The sequence below is a fragment of the Emys orbicularis genome, chromosome 13 (assembly GCF_028017835.1).
Source record: "Emys orbicularis isolate rEmyOrb1 chromosome 13, rEmyOrb1.hap1, whole genome shotgun sequence".
Taxonomy (NCBI): domain Eukaryota; kingdom Metazoa; phylum Chordata; order Testudines; family Emydidae; genus Emys; species Emys orbicularis.
Genome location: NC_088695.1, coordinates 9,820,847 through 9,844,061, shown reverse-complemented (window position 1 = coordinate 9,844,061; position 23,215 = coordinate 9,820,847). Strand labels below are relative to the sequence as shown.

Sequence of the window (23,215 nt, the reverse complement as noted above, 5' to 3'; positions counted from 1 at the left end):
GACACTGTGGAGAGGGTTTTCTCTGCTGATCTTGGGCTGCTGCTGAGCTTCTGTCCAGCTGCCTGCCCTTGTCACACTCCTCACAACCAGAACTCTGTAGGGGTTTCTCTCTAGTGCAGAGGGAAGCCTGGGCAGGTGGGTGTTAAATAAATATTATTTCCCTTATTACAGCTGGGCCCAGTGTATTCCTCAGTTCTTAGGCTGCAGAATTCACCTCTTGCTGCAGATATTGGGCTCCAGAATCTCCATCTGCATCTTCAGAAATCAGAGGGGGATTTTCAAAACCACATAAAACATTTGGATGCCCAGTTCCCATTTGAAATTAATGGGAATTGGGCACCCAATTCATATAGACTTCAAGGGCAGAAGGGGTCATCATGATCATCTAGTCTGACCTCCTGCACATTGCAGGCTACAGAACCTCACCCACCCACTCCTGTAATAGACCCCTAGCCTCTGGCTGAGTTACTGAAGTTCTCAAGTCATGACTGAAAGACTTTAAGCAATAGAGAATCCACTATTTACTCTAGTTTAAATCAAAAAGTGACCTGTGCCCCAATGTGCAGAGGAAGACAAAAACAAAACAAAAAACAGGATCTCAGGCTAGGTCTACACTACCCGCCTGAATCGGCGGGTAGAAATCGATCTCTTGGGGATCAACTTATCGCGTCTCGTCAGGACGCGACAATCGATCCCCGAATTGACGCGCTTACTCCACCAGCGGAGGTGGGAGTAAGCGCCGTCGACTGGGAGCCGCGGCAGTCGATTTTGCCGCCGTCCTCACAACAGGGTAAGTCGGATCTGATACGTCGAATTCAGCTACGCTATTCGCGTAGCTGAATTTGCGTATCTTAAATCGACCCCCCCCTGTAGTGAGGATGTAGCCTCTGCCAATCTGACCTAACATTCCTTCTTGACCCCCAAAATGGTGATCACTTAGACTCTGAGCATGTCAGCAAGACCCACCAAGCAGACACCTGGGAAAGAATTCTCTGTAGCAACTCAGAGCCCTCCCCATCTAATGTCCCATCTCTGTCCATTGGAGATATTTGCTACAGTCACAGATGGGGCACATGGCACTGTAGGCAATGTCATCATAACATCCCGTAGGTGGCTGTGAAACCTCAGCCTAAGTTTCTAGCTTTATGGTTGCAGAGATAACTTTGAAAATGGGAACAGGTAATGGCTGCCTGAGTCTGCAGACAGCCTGAAACAGTAGCTCTGAAAAGAGAGAACTGCACCAGGCATCTGAGTCAAGGCCCCATGGAGCTTATGCTGGTATGTTATAGGTTGTATTAATGTGGATGGAATCAATGGGCCCAAAGAACCAAAGGTGGTAACATGACCCTGTCACTTTCTAATATTAAGCACTTTTAAACAAGGTTCAGGGGTTGGTTTTCAGAGACCTCAGCCTGCTGAGTCCCATGGCAAACACACCATGAAACATCCCTTTAACCTTTTATTAAAGATACAGAAAAGAAGGACAAAGAGTTAAAACATTTGAAATTTAAAGTATTGAGTCAGGCTCTCATTTTAATAACATGCCTTGTTTCCTTTAGCTGCAGAGAGATTTTAGAAGGAAGCACCCCCCTGTATGTCAGTCTTTATGGTTTCAGAGTGGTGGCTGTGTTAGTCTGTATCAGCAAAAGCAACAAGGAGTCCTTGCGGCACCTTAGAGACTAACAAATGTATTTGGGCATAAGCTTCTGTGGGCTAAAACCCACTTCATCATATGCATGGAGTGAAAAATACAGTAAGCAGTATAAATATTACAGCACATGAAAAGATGGGAGTTGCCTTACCAAGTGGGGGGTCAGCGCTAAAGAGGCCAATTCAGTTAAGGTGGAAGTGGCCTATTCTCAAAAGTTGACAAGAAGGGATGAATGTCAAAGGAGGGAAAATTACAAATGGTAATAGCTGTTCTTTTGAGTAAAAGGGAAGAAGTTAGTTGAGATGGGCTGGAGCTGCCATTACTTCTGTGAAAGTCCGATCCCGTTTCCTAGATGACCAAACAAGACAAGCCCAGGAGGGGAGAGAAAAAAAACAGCAAAGAGAGGAAATGCACTTTCTGCCTGTGAGTCTGACTCTGACTTGTAGCCTCGCTGCTGGAGAATCACAGCACATGGTCTGATCAGCCACTCCGAGGACAGAGCAAACTTTTATCAGCATTGGGCTGCTTAGGGCATTGCTTGTAGCTGCCTCTTTGTGGCCACAGGCTTAATATACAGAAGGCAAAAAGAGAGGGATAGGACAGAGAAAGGTAGGTAGGGAAGGAAAAGGACACACGGGGTGTGTCCATGGCCTGGTCTACACTACGACTTTAATTCGGATTTAGCTGCCTTAATTCGAATTAACGCTTGACCCGTCCACACAACGAAGCCATTTAATTCGAATTAAAGGGCCCTTTAATTCGATTTCTGTACTCCTCCTCGACGAGAGGAGTAGCGTCAAAATCGGTATTGTTAATCCGAATTAAGGTTAGTGTGGCCGCAATTCGATGTTATTGGCCTCCAGGAGCTATCCCACAGTGCACCATTGTGACCGCTCTGGCCAGCAATCTGAACTCGCATGCACTGGCCAGGTGGACAGGAAAAGCCCCGGGAACATTTGAATTTCATTTCCTGTTTGCACAGCGTGGAGAGCACAGGTGACCACAGAGAGCTCATCAGCATAGGTAACCATGCAGGCTGATAATCGAAAAAGAGCACCAGCATGGACCGTACAGGAGGTACTGGATTTGATCTCTATATGGGGAGAGGATTCAGTGCTAGCAGAACTGCGTTCGAAAAGACGAAATGCCAAAACTTATGAAAAAATTTCAAAGGGCATGATGGAGAGAGGCCACAATAGGGACACAGATCAGTGCCGCGTGAAAGTCAAGGAGCTCAGACAAGCCTATCAAAAAGCAAAGGAGGCAAACGGTCGCTCCGGGTCAGAGCCGCGGACATGCCGCTTCTACGCTGAGCTAAATGCATTTCTAGGGGGGGCCGCCACCACTACCCCACCTCTGACTGTGGATTCCGAGATGGGGATAATCTCATCAGGTACACCTGATGATTCCGTGGAAGGGGAAGAGGAGGAGGAGGAGGACGAGCTGGCAGAGAGCACCCAGCTCTCCGTTCTCCCCAACAGCCAGGATCTGTTTCTCACCCTGACTGAAGTACCCTCCCAAGCCTCCCAAGCCAGCACCCAAGACCATGACCCCATGGAAGGGACCTCAGGTGAGTTTACCTTTTAAAATATAAAACATGGTTTAAAAGCAAGCATTTTTAATGATTAATTTGCCCTGAGCACTTGGGATGCATTCGCAGCCAGTACAGCTACTGGAAAAGTCTGTTAACATGTCTGGGGATGGAGCGGAAATCCTCCAGGGACATCTCCATGAAGCTCTCCTGGAGGTACTCCAAAAGCCTTGCCACAAGGTTTCTGGGCAGTGCAGCCTTATTCCATCCTCCATGGTAGGACACTTGACCACGCCATGCTAGTAGCAAGTAATCTGGTATCATTGCCTGACAGAGCCTGGCAGCGTATGGTCCCGGTGTTTGCTGGCATTCAAGCAACATCCGTTCTTTATCTTGCTGTGTAATCCTCAGGAGAGTGATATCGCTTAGGGTAACCTGGTTGAAATAAGGGAATTTAATTAAGGGGACAGAGGTGGCCGTTCCTACTGGGCTGTTTGCCTGTGGCTGAAAAGAAATCCTTCCCTGCATTTAGCCAAGTGCAAAGGGGGGGGGAGGATTGGCCCAGAGCTTTTCGCGTTTTGCTAGCAGGGATCTTCCCTGATACCAGCCACGCGGTGGGGGGAGGGAGAAAGCACTCATCCCAGAGAATTCATGGCGGGTGGGGGGGGGGGGTGTTAGTTTGGTTCCTGCAGGGATCTTCCCTGATACCAGCCATGCGGTGGGGGGAGGGAGAAAGCACTCATCCCAGAGAATTCATGGCGGGTGTGGTGGGGGGGGGTGTTAGTTTGGTTCCTGCAGGGATCTTCCCTGATACCAGCCAGGCGGTGGGGGGAGGGAGAAAGCACTCATCCCAGAGAATTCATGGCGGGTGGGGGGTGGGGGTGTTGTTAGTTTGGTTCCTCCAGGGATCTTCCCTGATACCAGCCAGGCGGTGGGGGGAGGGAGAAAGCACTCATCCCAGAGAATTCATGGCGGGGGGGGGGGGGTGTTAGTTTGGTTCCTGCAGGGATCTTCCCTGATACCAGCCACGCGGTGGGGGGAGGGAGAAAGCACTCATCCCAGAGAATTCATGGCGGGTGGTGGTGGGGGGGGGTGTTAGTTTGGTTCCTGCAGGGATCTTCCCTGATACCAGCCAGGCGGTGGGGGGAGGGAGAAAGCACTCATCCCAGAGAATTCATGGCGGGTGGGGGGGGGTGTTGTTAGTTTGGTTCCTGCAGGGATCTTCCCTGATACCAGCCACGCGGTGGGGGGAGGGAGAAAGCACTCATCCCAGAGAATTCATGGCGGGGGGGGGGTGTTAGTTTGGTTCCTGCAGGGATCTTCCCTGATACCAGCCACGCGGTGGGGGGAGGGAGAAAGCACTCATCCCAGAGAATTCATGGCGGGTGGGGGGGGGGGGTGTTGTTAGTTTGGTTCCTCCAGGGATCTTCCCTGATACCAGCCAGGCGGTGGGGGGAGGGAGAAAGCACTCATCCCAGAGAATTCATGGCGGGGGGGGGGGGTGTTAGTTTGGTTCCTGCAGGGATCTTCCCTGATACCAGCCACGCGGTGGGGGGAGGGAGAAAGCACTCATCCCAGAGAATTCATGGCGGGTGGTGGTGGGGGGGGGTGTTAGTTTGGTTCCTGCAGGGATCTTCCCTGATACCAGCCAGGCGGTGGGGGGAGGGAGAAAGCACTCATCCCAGAGAATTCATGGCGGGTGGGGGGGGGGTGTTGTTAGTTTGGTTCCTGCAGGGATCTTCCCTGATACCAGCCACGCGGTGGGGGGAGGGAGAAAGCACTCATCCCAGAGAATTCATGGCGGGGGGGGGGTGTTAGTTTGGTTCCTGCAGGGATCTTCCCTGATACCAGCCACGCGGTGGGGGGAGGGAGAAAGCACTCATCCCAGAGAATTCATGGCGGGTGGTGTGTGGGGGGGTGTGTTAGTTTGGTTCCTGCAGGGATCTTCCCTGATACCAGCCAGGCGGTGGGGGGAGGGAGAAAGCACTCATCCCAGAGAATTCATGGCGGGTGGGGGGGGGTGTTGTTAGTTTGGTTCCTGCAGGGATCTTCCCTGATAGCAGCCAGGCGGTGGGGGGAGGGAGAAAGCACTCATCCCAGAGAATTAATGGCGGGTGGGGGGGGGTGTTGTTAGTTTGGTTCCTGCAGGGATCTTCCCTGATACCAGCCACGCGGTGGGGGGAGGGAGAAAGCACTCATCCCAGAGAATTCATGGCGGGGGGGGGGGGGGGGTTAGTTTGGTTCCTGCAGGGATCTTCCCTGATACCAGCCAGGCGGTGGGGGGAGGGAGAAAGCACTCATCCCAGAGAATTCATGGCGGGTGGGGGGGGTGTTGTTAGTTTGGTTCCTGCAGGGATCTTCCCTGATACCAGCCAGGCGGTGGGGGGAGGGAGAAAGCACTCATCCCAGAGAATTCATGGCCGGGGGGGGGGGGGGGGGTGTTAGTTTGGTTCCTGCAGGGATCTTCCCTGATACCAGCCAGGCGGTGGGGGGAGGGAGAAAGCACTCATCCCAGAGAATTGGATGGGGGGGGGGGTGTTAACCTTCAGCAGCAGAAAACAAGCTAACAGGAAAACTGCAGCACAACGGGCTTTGCTTGGTATGTGGGAAAGCAGGGCGCAGAAGCCTAAAGACAGTGGCTTACCATGGCAGCATGCAAGGTGAATTCTGTTGCCCGGACCTGCGTCTGTGATCTCTAGCAGCAAAGCCACAGGCACTCAATATTAAGAGGCAAAATGCGACCTTGCACAGAAATCACATGTGCTATGTAATGTGAATAGTATACACCGTGAAAGAGTATAAGCATTGTTCTGAAAAATGTATCTTTTAAAAAAATTCTCTCCTTTTTTCACTCCCTCCAGCAGGTGCAAATGTTTCAAGCCTCCCTACTCCTTCCCGAAGGCTATCCCAGATAAGGCGTCGTAAAAAAAAGACGAGAGAAGAGATGTTTGCCGAAATCATGCAATCCACCAGGAATGAAAGAGCTCATCTGAATGAGTGGAAGGAGACGGTTTACAAGTATAGGAAAGAAGCCAGTGACCGTGAGGACAGGAGGGACCAACGTGAGGACATGAGGGACCAACGTGAGGACACAAGGGACCAACGTGAGGAGAGGAGAGACGCTCGAGATGAGAGGTGGCGGCAGGAAGATCAGAGGAGTCGGGAAGCAACGCTGGGGCTGCTGCGTGAGCAAACAGACATGCTCCGGCGTCTGGTGGAGCTTCAGGAACGGCTGCTGGAGAACAGAGTGCCGCTACAGCCCCTGTATAACCCCCCTACCTCCTCACCATGTTCCATAGCCTCCTCACCCAGACGTTTAAGAACACGGGGGGGGGGAGGCTCCGTACACCCTCCCATTCCACCACAGTGGACAGCCCAAGCAAAAGGCTGCCATTTTTTTAACCTTTTTTTACTGGGCTTTTCCTTCCCGCTGATCCTCCTCCCAAACCCCACTCAGGTTCTCTCCCTCTTTTTATAATCAATTAATAAAGAATAAATGATTTTTAAACAATGGTGACTTTATTTCCTTTGAAAGCAAGCTGGGGGAAGGGGGAGGGTGGGTTCCTTACAGAGAATGAGTCAATAAAGGGGGCGGGTTTTCAGGAAGGATAAACAAACATAAATTTCACACTGTAGCCTGGCCAGTCATGAAACTGGTTTTCAAAGCTTCCCTAATGCGCAGCGCTTCATCGTGTGCTCTTCTAATCGCCCTGGTGTCTGGCTGCGAGTAATCAGCAGCCAGGCGATTTGCCTCAGCCTCCCACCCTGCCATAAAGGTCTCCCCCTTGCTCTCACAGAGATTGTGAAGCACACAGCAAGCAGTAATAACAATGGGGATATTGGTTTGGCTGAGGTCTGAGCGAGTCAGTAAGGATCGCCAGCGACCTTTTAAACGGCCAAATGCACATTCTACCACCATTCTGCACTTGCTCAGCCTGTAGTTGAACAACTCCTGACTCCTGTCCAGGCTGCCTGTGTATGGCTTCATGAGCCATGGCATTAAGGGGTAGGCTGGGTCCCCAAGAATAACAATTGGCATTTCAACATCCCCCACGGTTATTTTCTTGTCCGGAAAGTAAGTCCCTTGCTGCAGCCGTTTAAACAGATTGGTGTTCCTGAAGACGCGAGCGTCATGAACCCTTCCCGGCCAGCCCACATGGATGTTGGTGAAACGTCCCTTGTGATCCACAAGTGCTTGCAGCACCATTGAGAAGTACCCCTTGCGGTTTATGTACTGGGTACCCTGGTGCTCCGGTGCCAAGATAGGAATATGGGTTCCATCTATCGCCCCACCACAGTTAGGGAATCCCATTGCAGCAAAGCCATCCACTATGACCTGCACATTTCCCAGAGTCACTACCTTTCGTAGCAGCACCTCCGTGATTGCTTTGGCTACTTGCATCACAGCAGCCCCCACAGTAGATTTGCCCACTCCAAATTGATTCCCGACTGACCGGTAGCTGTCTGGCGTTGCAAGCTTCCACAGGGCTATCGCCACTCGCTTCTCAACTGTGAGGGCTGCTCTCATCTTGGTATTCTGGCGCTTCAGGGCAGGGGAAAGCAAGTCACAAAGTTCCATGAAAGTGCCCTTACGCATGCGAAAGTTTCTCAGCCACTGGGAATCGTCCCACACCTGCAACACTATGCGGTCCCACCAGTCTGTGCTTGTTTCCCGGGCCCAGAATCGGCGTTCCAAGCCTATAACCTGGCCCATTAACATCATAATCTCCAAAGCACCGGGGCCCGCGGTCTCAGTGAATTCTGTGTCCGTGTCCATGTCCTCATCACGCTGGTCGCTGCGCTGCAATCGCCGCCTCCTCCTCCTCGCCTCTTTTTTCTGGTCCTGGGTAAGCATAAACTCCACGAGAACGCGCGAGGTGTTTATAATGTTCAAGACTGCGTTCTGGAGCACAACGGGATCCATGCTTGCTGCGGAATGGAGTCTGCAGAGTTCACTCAGGAAAAAAGGCGCGAAATGGTTGTCTGCCGTTGCTTTCAGGGAGGGAGGGGGAGGCTGTACCCAGAACTACCTGCGACAATGTTTTTTGCCCCATCATGCACTGGGGTCTCAACCCAGAATTCCAAGGGGGGTGGAGACTGCGGGAACTATGGGATAGCTATGGAAAAGCTACCCACAATGCAACGCTCTGGAAATCGATGCTACTACGGTAGCTTGGACGCACACCACCGAATTAATGGAGCCTAGTGTGGCCGAATACATTCGAATTTATAAAATCGGTTTCCTAAATTCGAATTATATAAATTCGAATTAATCCTGTAGTGTAGACATACCCTAAGAGAGGGTTCAGCCTGGCCAGAGCTGGGGCTCTGCCGAGCCGTGCTGCTGGAGGGTCCCGCTTGGCTCGCTCTCTCCCTGTCCCTTGTTTTGTGTCTCAGTCCCAAGTGAGTTCCTGTGTCTCTATCAGCCCAGTCCTTTAACACAGACACCTGGCACCTTCGCCCTTTGCTCTCCAGCGCTGGGCTATGGCTCCTCTTCCCTGCAGAGAGGTGGGGGAAAGAAACTTAGTGTAGGAGTTGATGCTTAATTGTTGAGGCTTCCCATTGTCTTTTCAAGATCCTCCATTGATATGTGTTGATTCCAGCCCAGACAGTCCGAGTGGCTCTACATCTCAGACACCTAGCCTGTTCAGTCACGTCCCAGCGAGAGAAGCAATTCTTTCCCCCAAAGCAGCAGCGATGCCAAGGGGATCAATACGGAGTCCTACTGATAGTTCACAAAAATATTTCAGTAAAATTCCCCACCTGTCACACCTTCATGAAGAAGGTACATGGTGCTAAAGGGTTCTTTACTAAAGTGGAGAAAGGCATAACAAGAACCAATGGGTGGAAGTTAAAACTGGACAAATTCTCATTAGAATTAAGGCACAGAATTGTAACCATGAGGGTGATTAATCACTGGAGCAAACTACCAAGGGAACTGGTGAATTGTCCATCTCTTGCTGTCTTCAGATAAAGACTTGGTGACTTTTTGGAAGATGCTTCAGTCAAACACAAGTTTGGGCTCAGTACAGGGGTAAATGGGTGAGAGTCTTTGGCCTGTGCCACAGATCAGACTAGATGATCTAATGGCCCCTCTGACCTTAGTCTATGAATATTGGGAAGTGCGCTAATGTAAACATAACTGATCCATGGACCAGGGCTATGAAAGTCAGACAACCTGGCACTGTCACTGCATTCCACTCACTCGCTGTCTGGTTTGTTATTTCTCCTGTTCCCCAGAGCAAGCTACGATGACGGGGAAGGTTCCCTCGTTCTCCCCCGGTTCCACAGTGAGCTCCGCTCTGCCCGGCTACGTCACTCTCTGCCTCGCTCTACAGGTTCACAGGCTGGCGTCAGGTAGGAGCTCATGGAGAAATCCCAGGCTACACCTGGGTCCCCAGTAACCATGATTCCTATCTATACACCATCTTGTCAGGCCTTGACACTACATCCTTCCTACTGCTCTGGCTGATTTCTGGCAGTTTCTAAAACACAGAACACAGAGAGCACCACTACAGGGCTCGCAAACTATTTAAAAGGAAACTACCCAACTCCTATACACTGCACTGACAGACCGTATACATCACAAATCAGATTCTTCAGCCACTAAGGAGTCCTGAATCCTACGCTCTCCAGTTTAGACATAACAACCCACAAGTCATTCATGCTGCACTAGGCACATCTAACTAGGTAGGGCTCAGAGCTAGACCTCATCTCACAGTGAGGATGTGAGGATATTTGCCGGTTTCTTCATTCTGTGCCTTCAGTGAAGCCCTGATAGTGACCCACTCCACCCCCGGGCTGGCTCCACAGCTCCTTGGGCATTTTGGTTCCCTCCTGCTGTGGTTTCCATCCTGTTAATTTAACCAGCTCTCTCTATCTGTCCTGATGCTGAGTCTCTGCACCGAGACTCCCAGATCCTGTGCAGTTCCACAGTGATGGGTTCTCTGTTTCTTGCACTTTTCTATCTGCCTCCTTCTCCCTCTCCATTACCTGACCTCTGACTTTACCTTTAAAGCCATTGCCCGCATAGTGATGATCTGTTTTCATATCTTTACCCCTTGTCAGCCTTTATACCACTGCTCCTGCAGATGAGGAGGCCCCTGTGCTGGAGCAGCACGAAAAGGCCTTTGTGTATCGGAGAACCAGGCCCCCAGTATCATTATCCCCAGGGTGACTATGAGAAGTTAGAGCTTTATTCAGAGATAATAGGGACAGTGTATAACACTCACATGTGACCTCTGTGTGACAGATATTGCAGCCACATGCGGCATTTTGGGGACTATCCAATTCACTTTATGCATGTTCTGTTTATTTGTGTACCCCCTTTATCAATGGTATCTATACATGTTCTATGTATCTTTGTGGGACTGGGATTGTAATCTATGCCATGGGGGAGGGTTACCCCATCTCCTTCAGAATGTACAGACCGTGGGGGATAATTACTTGTGGGACAGGTAACCGCTCCAGAGACGTACCACTCCTAGGGAGAATTGCATAAACTGGGTTAGACCAGGTCCCAGAAGCCCAAGAGAACAAAGATTTTTGGTATAAAAGTTGGCTTTGAACTGACCAGAGGCCCGAGATCTTGGGCTGCAAAGTGACAGGACCTGTTAACCAAGAGGACAAACCCTTAGAGAAAGGTTTGAAAGACTTTGGAACCTACCGAAGAGTCCCATGTGCCAGATGAGAATCCTTTGGGATAAGTGTAATGTGTATTCAGACCTTTGATTGGTTTATGGTAAGTTTGCTCTGTCAGGCTTTTGTCTTTAAATGGTCTCTCACTTCTAACGCAGGGCGCTCTCTTACAGTGTGTCTTACTGCTGAATTAACATCACGCCCCAGCCCCTCGCCAATTTAATTTCCTTTTTTCATTGTATATTTCACAGCACAGTTCACAGTGGCTGGACCTGACCATCCAATCACTGCCTCCCTAGGTGGGGAGGCTGTCCTGCCCTGCCACCTCTCCCCCAGGATGAGCGCTGAGAACATGGAGGTGAGATGGTTCCGATCCCAGTTCTCTGCAGTCGTGCACCTGTACCGTGATGGGCAGGATCAGTACGGACAGCAGATACCGGAATATCGAGAAAGAACTGAGCTCTTAAGAGATGACATCATCAGTGGGAGTGTTTCCCTGAGAATACACGATATCCGACCCTCTGACGATGGGCAGTACAAGTGTTTTTTTCAGTCCAGTGTCTCTTATGAAGATGCTATATTGGAACTACAGGTAGCAGGTCAGTAACTTCTGATGTTTTAATGTCTTCAACAGGGTAATAAGTGGAGTCAGAGGGTTCATTGTGAGATGACACAATTTTTCTCATTATAGTGGGGCAGCAGCTCTGCTCTGGACAAAGTTGAGTCTAGTTTGCTGTATAATATCCATTTTTTCTAAGTCCTCTAAAACCCAGATGCATACTCAGGGTATGTCTACAGTGGCAGACTTTCTTCACCGGCAGTTACAGCGCCACTCAGAGAGTACTAAAGGGAAACCGCTGTTGTGTGTTCACACTGTCAGCTGCCTGCGCAATAGCGTGTTCACACTTGCGGCATTTGCATGGTCATTCAGCAGCTATCCCACAGAGCATGTCTTCCTTTTCTGCCGCTAAGTGTTGTGGGAAGGCAGAGGGGGTTGCAAGGCATCCTGGGCCTGTCCCAGTGCCCTATGATGCATTGCTTTGCATCCCAGCAATCCCTGTACTTCCTTCCACATTTGGCGCCATCTTTCAACGGTTTGCGTAATGTGCGCTCTGCCTCTTCAGTCTGCAGGAATGGATCCTGCACTGTTGACCAATATGCTGCTCGCTCTGACTAACACATCACGAGTGGCAGTGAAGTTGTTCCTTAAACTACAAAGGCAAGACATGTCTAACATTGATCTCACCGCGCGCAATAGCTATGACATGAGATTGCTTGTGGCATTCACGGAGGTGCTAACTACAGTGGAACGCTGGTTTTGGGCTCAGGAAATAAGCACTGAGTGGTGGGATCACATCGTCATGCCCATCTGGGATGATGAGAAGTGTCTGCAGAACTTTCGAATGAGGAAAGCCACTTGCTTGGTACTGTGTGGTGCGCTCGCACCAGCTCTGTGGCACAGGAACACAAAAATGAGAGCTGCCCTGTTGGAGAAGCGTGTGGTGATTGCACTGTGGAAGCTGGCAACTCCGGACAGTGACCGATCGTTCGCTAACCAGTTCAGAGTGGGAAAGTCAACCGTTGGACTCATGTTGATGGAAGTGTGGAGGGCCATTAATCGCATTCTGCTGCGTAAGACTGTGGACTCTGGGCAATGTGCGCAACATTGTAGTTGGCTTTGCACAAATGGGCTTCCCTAACTGCGGAGGGGAGACAGATGGCACTCATATTCCAATTCTGTCACCGGACCACCTAGCCACCGAGTACATTAATCACAATGGATATTTCTTTATGGTTCTCCAAGCGCTTGTGGATCGCCATAGGTGTTTCATGAACATTAAAGCAGGCTGGTCCAGAAAGGTGCATGACGCATGCAACTTTCAGAACATTGGCCTGTTCAGGAAGCTGGAAGCAGGAACTTTCTACCCAGACCAGAAGATCACCATAGGGGAAGTCGAAATGACCATTGTGATCCTGGGAGACCCCACCTACCCCTTAAAGCTGTGGCTTATGAAGCCATACATGGGAAACCTTGACAGCAACAAGGAGTGGTTCAACAACAGGCTCAGCATGTGCAGAATGACTGTTGAGTGTGCTTTTGGTCATTTAAAGGCCCACTGGCACTGCCTATATGGGAGGCTGGATCTGGCCTTTACTTTCATCTGATGAAGTGGGCATTCACCCACGAAAGCTTATGCTCCAATACTTCTGTTAGTCTTAAAGGTGCCACAGGACCCTCTGTTGCTTTTTACAGATTCAGACTAACACGGCTACCCCTCTGATAATATTCCTATGGTTATTTCCACGTGCTGAACGGTCCATAATATTTGTGAAGGGAAGGCTGAAAGCTTCACTCGGGGCTGGACCATTGAGTCTCAGCACCTGGATGCTGACTTTGAACAGCCAGAGACCAGGGCTATTACAGGGGCACAGTGCGAGGCCATAAGGATGAGGGATGCCTTGAGGCAGCCATTTGAAGCTGAAAGCCACTAATATTTGTTGCTACGCTCAGGATTGCAGTGCTTGTAATGCTAGGAGGTGATTATGTTGGTGCGGATGATGCACCGTGAAGGTTTAAGAAAATGGACTGTTGCTTTGCAGGGCTATGTTTGCATTCAGTTAATGTAATAAAGGTCGCTTTCAAACCAAAACAAATCTTTTATTAAAAAAACAACTGGAGGAGAGACACACACACACACACACACACACACACACACACACACACACACACACACACACACAAAATCAGCAGTGAGGGGGATGGTGGAAGGGAGGGTCCCAGGGGGAAGTGGGGTCCTGAGATGGTTAAAGATTTGTGTATGTCCAGATATCATATGCACTCTTGTCCTTTGGAGTACTGTGCAGCGGGTACTGTACTTCAGCAGGGTAAACTGCAGAGGAATGGGTGTTGAGTGCAGTAGGTACTGGGAGTCCACAGAGCTGGACTGTGTGTTGGCTCTGTGTGTGTGTGCGGGTTGGGGGTGGTGCATGGCAAAGAGTTTTGCAACAACAGCTGCAGGGGAAGGTGGGCACGGAGCTGCTCAGTTTTCAGTGCTAGGAGTGCCTGGAGCGTGTCCACTTGGCGCTCCATAATCTTTAAGAGCCGCTCCATGGCTTTGTTCTGGCACTCCGTGTTCTCCTTTTGGTCCCTCTTCTTGCTGTCCTGCCACTCATTCAACTCTTGTTTTTCGGCTGCGGAGTGCAGCATGACATCACACAGACGATCCTCTCTACTTTTTCATGGCTGCTTTCTAATCCTGCGCAGCTGTTCAGCCTGTGTGTAAAAAAGAGGGAGGCTGGGCTCCCAAGGTAAGATTTGTGAAGCCAAAATGAAGCATTTTACAGAGGCACTATTGTTTGCAACACAGAGACCACTGAATCAGTGTTTAAAACACAGCCAGTACTCACACACCTGTCACTAACTGGCTGACCCCAGGCAAGCACACATGAGCCACAAGACCACCAAAATGGTGAGTAGCCGCAGAGGCAGGGGAATTCAGTGTTCCAGGATAGCACTGGGCTCTTGGAGAGAGTCATCACTGTAAGGGGGGCATTGAAATCATTCCTGTCCCCACATTTCCTACAGGCTGTGTTCATTATGGCAGATCTCTCGCTGCTGAGGCTTCATTCTGGTGTGTCGCGTTCTCCTTTTGGTCCCTCTTCTCACTGTCCTGCCACTCCTTCAATTCCTGTTTCTCAGCGGCAGAGTGCATGATAACCTCACGCAGAAAGTCCTCCTTAGTTCTTCTTGGCCACTTCCTATTTCTGCGCAGCCGTTCTGCTGCCGATAACAAAGAGGGAGGCTGGGCTCCCAAGGTCATCTCTGTGAAGTTTAAATGCAACATTTTACAGAAGGAGTATTGTTTACAACACGGACAACACTGATTCAGCGGCAGTGCTTTAGAACACAGCCAGTACTCACACTCCTGTCACTGACTGGCTGACCCCAGGCAAGCACACATGAGCCCCAAGACCCCCAAAATGGTGAGTAGCCTCAGGGGCAGGGTAAATCACTGCTCCCAGACCCTGCTGTACACTGGGTACGTGGCTCTTGGGGAGAGCCAGCATTGGGGGGGAGGAGGGGGCTGATAATTGTTCCTGTCCCAACATTTTCCACAGGATGTGCTCATTATGGAAGATATCTCGCTGCTGAGGGTGACCGGGGAATCAAGGGAGGCTCATCTCAAGGAATGCGGCTTCCACCCAGGCCCTTATGCAGCTAGCCTGTGTGCAGCAATGGTCCCCCACCCCCACCCTCCAGTGATGGCCGAGTGGCAGGGGAATGTTACCCTTAGTCAGGGGTGAAAGTAACTTACAGGTTTTACCGGTACGGCCAGAGTCCTGAGCGGGGGCGTGGCCTCAACTGGAAGAGGCGGGGCCTCTCAAGATTTAAATTCCCTGGGGCACCAGCTGTGGCTGGGAGCCCCAGGGCCTTTAAATCACCCCGGGGCTCCCAGCTGCAGAGGTGGCTGGGAGCCCCCGGGGCTCCGGCCGCCGCGGAGCTCTGGGCCCTTTAAATCCCCCCCACAGCTCCGGCAGCCGGGCTGGGGCCCGGATTTAAAGGGCTCGGAGCTCCCCGTCACTGCGGGGAGCCCAGAGCCCTTTAAATCCCCACCGCAGAAGCTGGTGCGGTCCGGCGCGGCGTACTGACTCTTGCTGGTACGCCGAACCGGACCCGCTTACTTTCACCTCTGCCCTTAGTGGGACAAGAAACAAAGCAGCTCTGCCAAAGAACCTGCGGCAGCCGATTGCCCAGTATCTCCACGAGAGTTTCCTGGAGTTCTCTGAGGCAGATTCCTGTGAAGTGAGGGAGTCCATCCACACCCTGTTCCACCGCTCTGCCTAGGCATGTGGTGGTACACGCATCGCACAGACACAAGGCAGCCTTCTGCAAATCCCTCCTGCAAGTTCAGCACACAGAAACAAGCAGGCCTTCTGCAACCCTCCTCCCCCCAACAGCTCGCTTCAGTGATTCCCAAAATCAAAGCCACTTACAATGGCCTCATCTCCTGTTTCTGCTTCGCCAAGTTCTGAACGCTGTGACTGGCTAGCCACCTCCAGGGTACACAAGAGCTCCTGGCTTCATGCATCTCTGAACAAGTCATCCTCTGGCTCTGGGCCCACCTCCCTCTCCGCAGCCTTGTCCAAGATTTCCTCCTCTTGGCTCAGTCCACTCTCGACTGGCACGGAAGCCCCTGAAGTATCCATGGGGCTCTTCGCAGTGGAGGTGGGGTCGCCACCGAGTATCATGTCCAGCTCTTTGTAGAACCGGCAGCTCGTGGGCACAGAGCCAGAGTGGCAGTTTGCCTCCCGCGCCTTGTGGTAGGCATTCCACAGCTCCTTCACTTTAACCCTGCACTGCAATGTGTCCCGGTCATGGCCCCTTTCTGTCATGCATCGTGAAATCTGTCTGAAGATATCATAATTCCTATGGCTGGAGCGCAGCTGGGACTGGACAGCCTCCTCTCCCCAAACACTGATGAGGTCCAGCAGCTCGTCATTGCTCCAAGCGGGGGATTGCCTGGTGTGTGGAGCAGCCATGGTCACCTGGAAAGATGAGCTGAGACCACTGCATGCCGAGCAAACAGGAAGGGGACTTTCAAAATTCCTTGGGAAACTGAGACACAGAGCAGAGAAGTGAGTTGCCCATGGTCATCCAGCAGGTCAATGGCAGAGCAAGGAATAGTCCCAATCCTGGGAACTCTCTGTTAGGCCACTCAGTTGCTCCGTGGTTGCCCATTGCCCCTCCCCCCTCTATGTTCTGTTATAATGCAATGGGGATAGCAGTCGTGCTTTGCAGTGTTTTCAGTGTGTGGCTCGTAACAGGGCTGGTGAGAGAAATCTCATCCCAGGTCTCTGCCCCAACACCTTGACAGTTTTATTATACAGCGGCTACTTTAAGCATGTGAGAGGAGACTCGTGTGTCTGTTTCCTTCTCCACCCACCTTGAAATAGGCCTTGTCTACACTGCCAAGTTTTGTTGACAAAAGTTACGCTGACAATCAAAAAGTGCTATAATAATGTAACCCGTCTGCCAGCTGGAGTGGGCAGCAAGAAGCGCCGGGTTCAATATCTAGGGGGTTTCTTTTTTCGACAATATAACCAAAACCGGCTTGAGCCCCCACCCAGTAACGTGGGAAAATTTCACTCTACCCTCTGGGCGCTTCTAAGAGGCAATTCTTCCCCTCTTGCAAGCACAGAGTGTGAGATAGAAATAGTTTCTTTAATAAAAGTAACCTAGCATTAATCTGAGAAAACAGCACAAGCGATATTCATAAATGCAAAAGCATGGGCAAGACACCCTCCCCAGAGTATGCTGGGCAGCATCCTTTGCTTCAGGTTCTTGAGTCCAACAACCAAGTTCTTGTAGTTCAACACACCACTCAGAGTTGTTGTGCCTGCGCAGACCCAGAGTTCGTAGGTACATCTGTGTGCATCCTGGTCCTGCCATGAGCAGGGGGAGGGGGGTAAATGCACCCGCTGGCCACCTGTCCGCTGCTCCCAATGGCTGCCCCCACCGGCCGCCTGCCTGCTGGTCCTGCTGGCCGCCTGCTCACTGCTCCCATTGGCCGCTCCGGCCGACCGCCTGCCCGCTGCTTCTGCTGGCCAACTGTTCCCTGCTCCCACCTGCCCGCTACTCCTGCCAGCTGCCTGCTCGCCGCACCCACTGGCCGCCTGCTCGCTGCTCCTGCCAGCCGCCTGCCTGCTGCTCCCACTGGGTCGCTGCTCCCACCGGCCGGGTTAAGATCATTCAGATTAAGATCATTTTATTTCAGTTTAGCTCATCAGTAAAAGTGTGGCCTGGTGCAGAAGGCATTACCTTAACCCTGCATTTTTTTGTTATCTAATGTCTGTATTTTGTGGGTGTGAGTGTGGGTGTGTTTCCTGGCTCTAAGAGGAGTCCAGTTTTCTGCCACCAACTTCTGCATTCTGGAAGGGTACAAGACACAGCCAAGGCAACTTGAACTCCCAGTAACAAAGTTTTTTGGTAGTGAATTAATTTAACGTTTGTCTATACCAGGGGCGGGCAAACTTTTTGACCTGACGGCTGCATCAGGTTTCAAAAATTGTATGGCGGGCCGGTTAGGGGAGGCTATGCCTCCCCAAACAGCCAGGCATGGCCCAGCCCTGCTCCCTATCTGACCCCCCCCCCCCCGCTTCTTGCCCCCTGACGGCCCCTCTGGGACTCCTGCCCCATCCAACCCCCCCTGTTCCCTGATGGCCCCCCTGGAACCTCTGCCCTATCCACCCCCCCCGTTCGCTGTCCCGACCACTCCCAGACCTCCCATCCCTAACTGCCCCCCGCCGCCCCATCCAAACCCCCGCTCTCCTTCCTAACTGCCCCCCCGGGATCCCTGCTCCATCGAACCCCCCTGTTCCCTGCCCTCTGACCGCCCCGGCCCCTGACCACACCCCCCCCACGAATTCCCCTGCCCTCTATCCAACCCCCTCCCTTGCTCCCTGCCCCCTTACCACGCTGCCTGGAGCACCGGTGGCTGGCGGCGCGGCTGCACCAGGACAGGCAGCCGCACCACCCAGCTGGAGCCAACCACGCACCGCGCAGGGCAGAGCACTGGGTCAGGCCGGGCTCTGCAGCTGCGCTGCTCCAGGAGCTCGCAGCCCTGCCGCCCAGAGCATTGCGCCGGCGGTGCAGTGAGCTGAGGCTGCGGGGGGGGGGGGGGGGGGAACAGTGCGGAAGGGGTCGGGGGCTCAGGGGCCGGGCAGAACGGTCCTGCGGGCCGGATGTGGCCCGCAGGCCGTAGTTTGCCCACCTCTGGTCTATACATACACATGCACTGGTTACAATGAAGTAGTGCAAAACCCTATATGGACACTCTTAAATGGTTTGGAAATGGCTTATATTAATTAAGCTTGAGTCGATTCCTTCTTGAGATAAGAGTGTCCACACAGGGATTTGCACTGGTTTAAAAAAAAACAAAACTTTAATGAAACTGGAGCAAGTTTGTGCATAGAACAGCCCTGACATTAAGATTAATTCTATCAAATTGGAATCTGGCCAGTTTAACTAATCAACCACATCCATGGACTCACATTCAATTCTCAGTTTAATAGGAAATGGCTTTTGATAACAGTGTAATACAACTTTTGGCTCATTACTGGGCACTGTAGGATTATCACAAGTTCATTTATTTCTTCTGTAGGTTTGGGCTCTGCTCCTGCCATCTCTGTGGAGGGACATCAGGATGGAGGGATCCGGGTTGTGTGTCGATCAGCCGGATGGTACCCACAGCCCGAGGCTCAGTGGAGAGATCTCCAGGGGCAGATCTTACCATCAGCCTCTGAAAGAATATCCCAAGAGGCCAATGACCTGTTTCAAGCAGAGATTGCCATTGTTCTAACAGAAGAGTCCAACCAGAAAGTGTTCTGCTCTGTCAGGAACCTCCTTCTCAACCAGGAGAGAGAGTCAGAGATTTCCATAGCAGGTCAGTACCCGTCTGTGCCGCACATGGATAGATTGAGACGTTGCAGACATGGGCAGAGGGTATTTGTCATTGTGTCTCCTGTTTATTGGCCTGAACCTTCAATGTGCTGAGCACAGCTTGTAAAGTCCTGAACAACCTCAATTCTCTTTGGATATGTCTACACTGCAATTCAAAACCCGCTGGTGGCCCAGGCCAGCTGGCTCAGGCTAGGGCCTCAGGCTAAGGGCCTGTTAAATTGTGGTATAGATGTCTGAGCTTGGGCTGGACCCTGCTACATGCACTAAAAATTCCATGCTGTGCTTTGATCTACCCCACTTTAAACCGGGAACAGATCAAAGTGCACCAGGGAACTTTTAGTGCAGTGCAGCAGGGTGTACATAGCTATTTAGTGCGCAGCAGGCCAGTGCACGGTGGATTTACACCCCAGCCTGACACGCACTAACTGTGCCTATAGATGAGCCACCGTAGAGCAAGGTGGGTGAGTTGTGCCCAATGCCTTAGGGAGACACCTGCCTCTCTGTTCTGGGGTTCTTGTGTATTCAGATTCTGGATTCTAAGAAATAAAATCATGATACACTGCAACCTTCCAGCAGGAGTATCTATGTTTGTGTCTCACTTTGTGTGTGTGTGTGTGTGCGCTTGCGCATGCGCGCACACGCTATGAACATCACAATTCTCTGTGGGGGTGGGGGAGGGAATTCTCCTTTGTTCTCAGTGAGAGTTGTGGGTGCTAAATATTTATGAGAATCTGGGTAATAAAGTCATTTTTCCTGACTAGCACAAGAGAGCCCTGAATATGGCCTGAGCGTTGCTACTTAGATTACATCTGAAACTACCAGCAATAAAAGTTCAGGCCCAAAATATGCAGAAACAAAATCTTACCTAAGAGTACCTTAGTTTTTAGAAAAAAAGGCTGTGATGTTATGTGTTATTATCTACCAAATAACTTGGTTACTATCGAATGAATATTTCATCACTATAATAGTAAGAATGTTGTATTTGTAAAGCACTATTTGTCTGAGGTCTCATAGTGCTGCATTGCTGGTTAGTCTATGATATGCCCAGTATTACCTGATAGTTATGTTCACAGCACACACGGAGAGTTAGAACCAAAACATAAATACTCTTCCTGAAAGGCTGCAATGTCACACTGCTTTATTTCTAAGAATCCAGAAGTCTAACACGCCACAGCCAAATACAGAGAGAGACAAAGCAGGCTGCTCCCTAAGGCAGAGAGGCAGAACCAAACCCACCCTGCTCTAGGCTGGCTCTTTGCAGACTGACTGCAGAGGACCCAGATGCACACTCCCTACAGAGCCCCCTAGCCTGCAAGCAGGACCAGGAATCCCCTCAGGATTTCAAGTGTGAACTTGTAATTTTTACACAGTTTTCAATACACCGCACTAATCACTTAGCAAGAACCTCTAGTCAGCCATTGCTCCAAGGCCCAGGGAAGAGGACGCTGGGGGAATTTTTACTCTGAATCTCCAGGCTCAGTTTTGTTTTTATTAAAATCCCGTATTAACATATTTTGGGCCAGATTCTTTCGTGTGGCTGAGGAGAGTCGGGGGTGTCAGGAAGCTGGTCACAACTCTCTGATTCTGAGATCCAGTCTGCACTGGCTTCAGCCTTGGGATCAGTTAGAGCAGCCTAGGGAATGCCTGAGCTTACGCCAGTGGGGGATGGTGTAGCATAATGGAGCTGCACCCTACGCTCTCCCCTCCCTCAACACAGCCTCTCCCATTAATTACCCAAGTTCAGTAACCAGGCTAAAGCTTGGGTTTTCATTGGCTTAATAATAAAGCACAAATCAGCCACATCTCCCTGTATATTACCCTGTGAGACTCTTAACTAGTCCCAGTGTCACCACTGTCACTGAGTCCTGCCTTCATTCCACGCGTTTGCTCCCAAGTCAATGGCGCTTTCTCTTGCAGAGCTGTTTTTCCCGAGGGTCAATCCCTGGATGGTGGCTCTGGGGGTGATCCTGGCTCTCCTGGCTGTTCTCATCCCCCTGGCCAGTTACTGCTTCTGGAGGCAGCACAGAGCGAAAGGTGAAGTAACAAAAGGGGGGATTTGGTGATAGATAGATATAAACAAAACCAAAAGTAAAGCTAGAGGGATTAAGTGGCTTTGATTCAATGTTCAGAGGAGTTTCAGGCAATGGGAGCTGGGCTGAGGGTGAAGGGGGAGCTGAATAAATTATGATCATGTTTGAACCAAGAAGTGTCAAGTGGTTTCACCCCTTCAGATCTCACTCAGGAATCCCAATCAAGTGTGATTCTGAACTGTTCCCTGGGGATCAGCCTGGCTCAGTTTGAAACACCTTGTGAGGCTCAGGTTGCTGGGCTTGGAGCTCCGACATATGTAACTTGGCTGCTTACAGGAAAACCAGAATGCAAAGCCGGGCAGGGGGAATTTATGGCCCAATTCTGCCCTTCAGTCTGTGCATGAACCTCCCACCTCCCCCTGCAGGTGAGTAGGAGCTGTGGATGGGCAGAGTAGTGGCTGTGCAAATGGAACGGTTAGCAGTTAACTTATCTACACTAAGGGTATGTCTACATTGCCCATGTTACAGTGCAGCCGTGGCAGTGTAGTCACGCTTTATCGCCGGGAGCATAAAAAAACCCACCCCGAACGAGCGGTGGTAGCTTTATTGCCGGGAGCATACTGGCACTTTTCACCGCTAAAGCTTTTGTCACTCGGGGGTGGGGGTCCACACCCTTGAATGACTAAAGTTTTAGCGCGGAAAGTGGCAGTGTAGACACAGCCTAAGATTTGTTCAGCCTGAGATCCTGCTACAGCAACAGAGCAATGAACTCTCTGTTGTAGTATAAGTGCTCAGCTGTAGGTTTTTTTCCTTTAGTCCCAAAAGGCAGAAATTGGCCTTCAGTGATCTATGTGTTTATAGGGAGCTGGGGTTCTCATAGCTGCCTAAGGTAGCTGAATGCCTGATTTTTGTTTAAAGTAATGGGCACCGAATGTGCAAACCCCCAAGGGAGCTGTGAAAGTCCCACCCGGAGGGTTTTCTCACCTGAAGTGCTGTGAATTGTATGTTGAAATGTACCAGTGTAGGAAGGATTGGGAAGGGGAAATGTCTGTTACAATGATTTCCCAGTGGGGATGGAAGCAGGTAATTCAGAGAAGCAGAGAGGAGGTGTGCTGTTTACTTGTGCTTTGTACTTGTGAAAGTTGGAACTGGATGTTGCACCTTTAGAACTGTCACATACACACTCTGTCAGCACCAGGTGTGAACTGGTTTAGTTTGTGGCCCGTTATTTAATGGGGCGGGGGGGGGGAACAATAACAGAAATGTGAAAATGGCAGAGGTGCTTAATGACTTCTTTGTTTTCGTTTTCACTAAGAAGTTTAGGTGGTGATTGGGCATCTAACATAGTAAATGCCAGGGAAAATGAGGTAGGATGAAAAGAGGCTAAAATAGGGAAAGAACAAATTAAAAATTACTTGGACAAATTAGATGTCTTCAAGTCACCAGGGCCTAATGAAATGCATCCTAGAATACTCAAGGAGCTGACCGTGGAGATATCTGAGCCATTAGTGATTATCTCTGAAAAGTCATGGAAGATGGGAGAGATTCCAGGAGACTGGAAAAGGGCAAATATAGTGCCCATCTATGGGTATGTCTACACTGGCAAGTTTCTGTGCAACAAGTTATACCATTTTTATTAAACCGCTGTTGCATGTCCACACTGTGCTCCTTGTGACGGTGGAGCGCATCCACATTAGCAGCTTTTGCAAGGGCAAAGAGAGCAGTGCATTGTGGTAGCTATCCAACCGTGCAGCTGGCCGCAGGGTGCTTTGGGAAGGGTTTGCAATGCCTCATGGGGCAGGAACAGTGTCGTATGATGCAAGTTTCCCAATCCCATTGTTCCATGGCATCCTACTACAGCTGCTTTTCAACTGAAGTGGGGAGGGGACAGAGTGTGTGACAGG

At 50.9% G+C, this 23,215-nt stretch overlaps 1 protein-coding gene across 2 annotated transcripts in view; it reads left to right on the top strand.

Annotated features, from left to right (window-relative positions):
- LOC135887969 (E3 ubiquitin-protein ligase TRIM39-like) overlaps positions 1-23,215 on the top strand; it is a 429,124-nt gene that overhangs the window by 342,946 nt on the left and 62,963 nt on the right. The window contains exons 2-5 of one of the 2 annotated variants that reach the window (XM_065415775.1): positions 9,423-9,539; positions 11,072-11,419; positions 18,983-19,264; positions 21,199-21,315. In XM_065415775.1, coding sequence (XP_065271847.1) covers positions 9,434-9,539; positions 11,072-11,419; positions 18,983-19,264; positions 21,199-21,315 — 853 coding nt within the window. In that variant the 5' untranslated portion in view covers positions 9,423-9,433. The remainder of the gene's footprint in view (positions 1-9,422; positions 9,540-11,071; positions 11,420-18,982; positions 19,265-21,198; positions 21,316-23,215) is intronic. The other variant, XM_065415777.1, reaches the window with a different exon arrangement.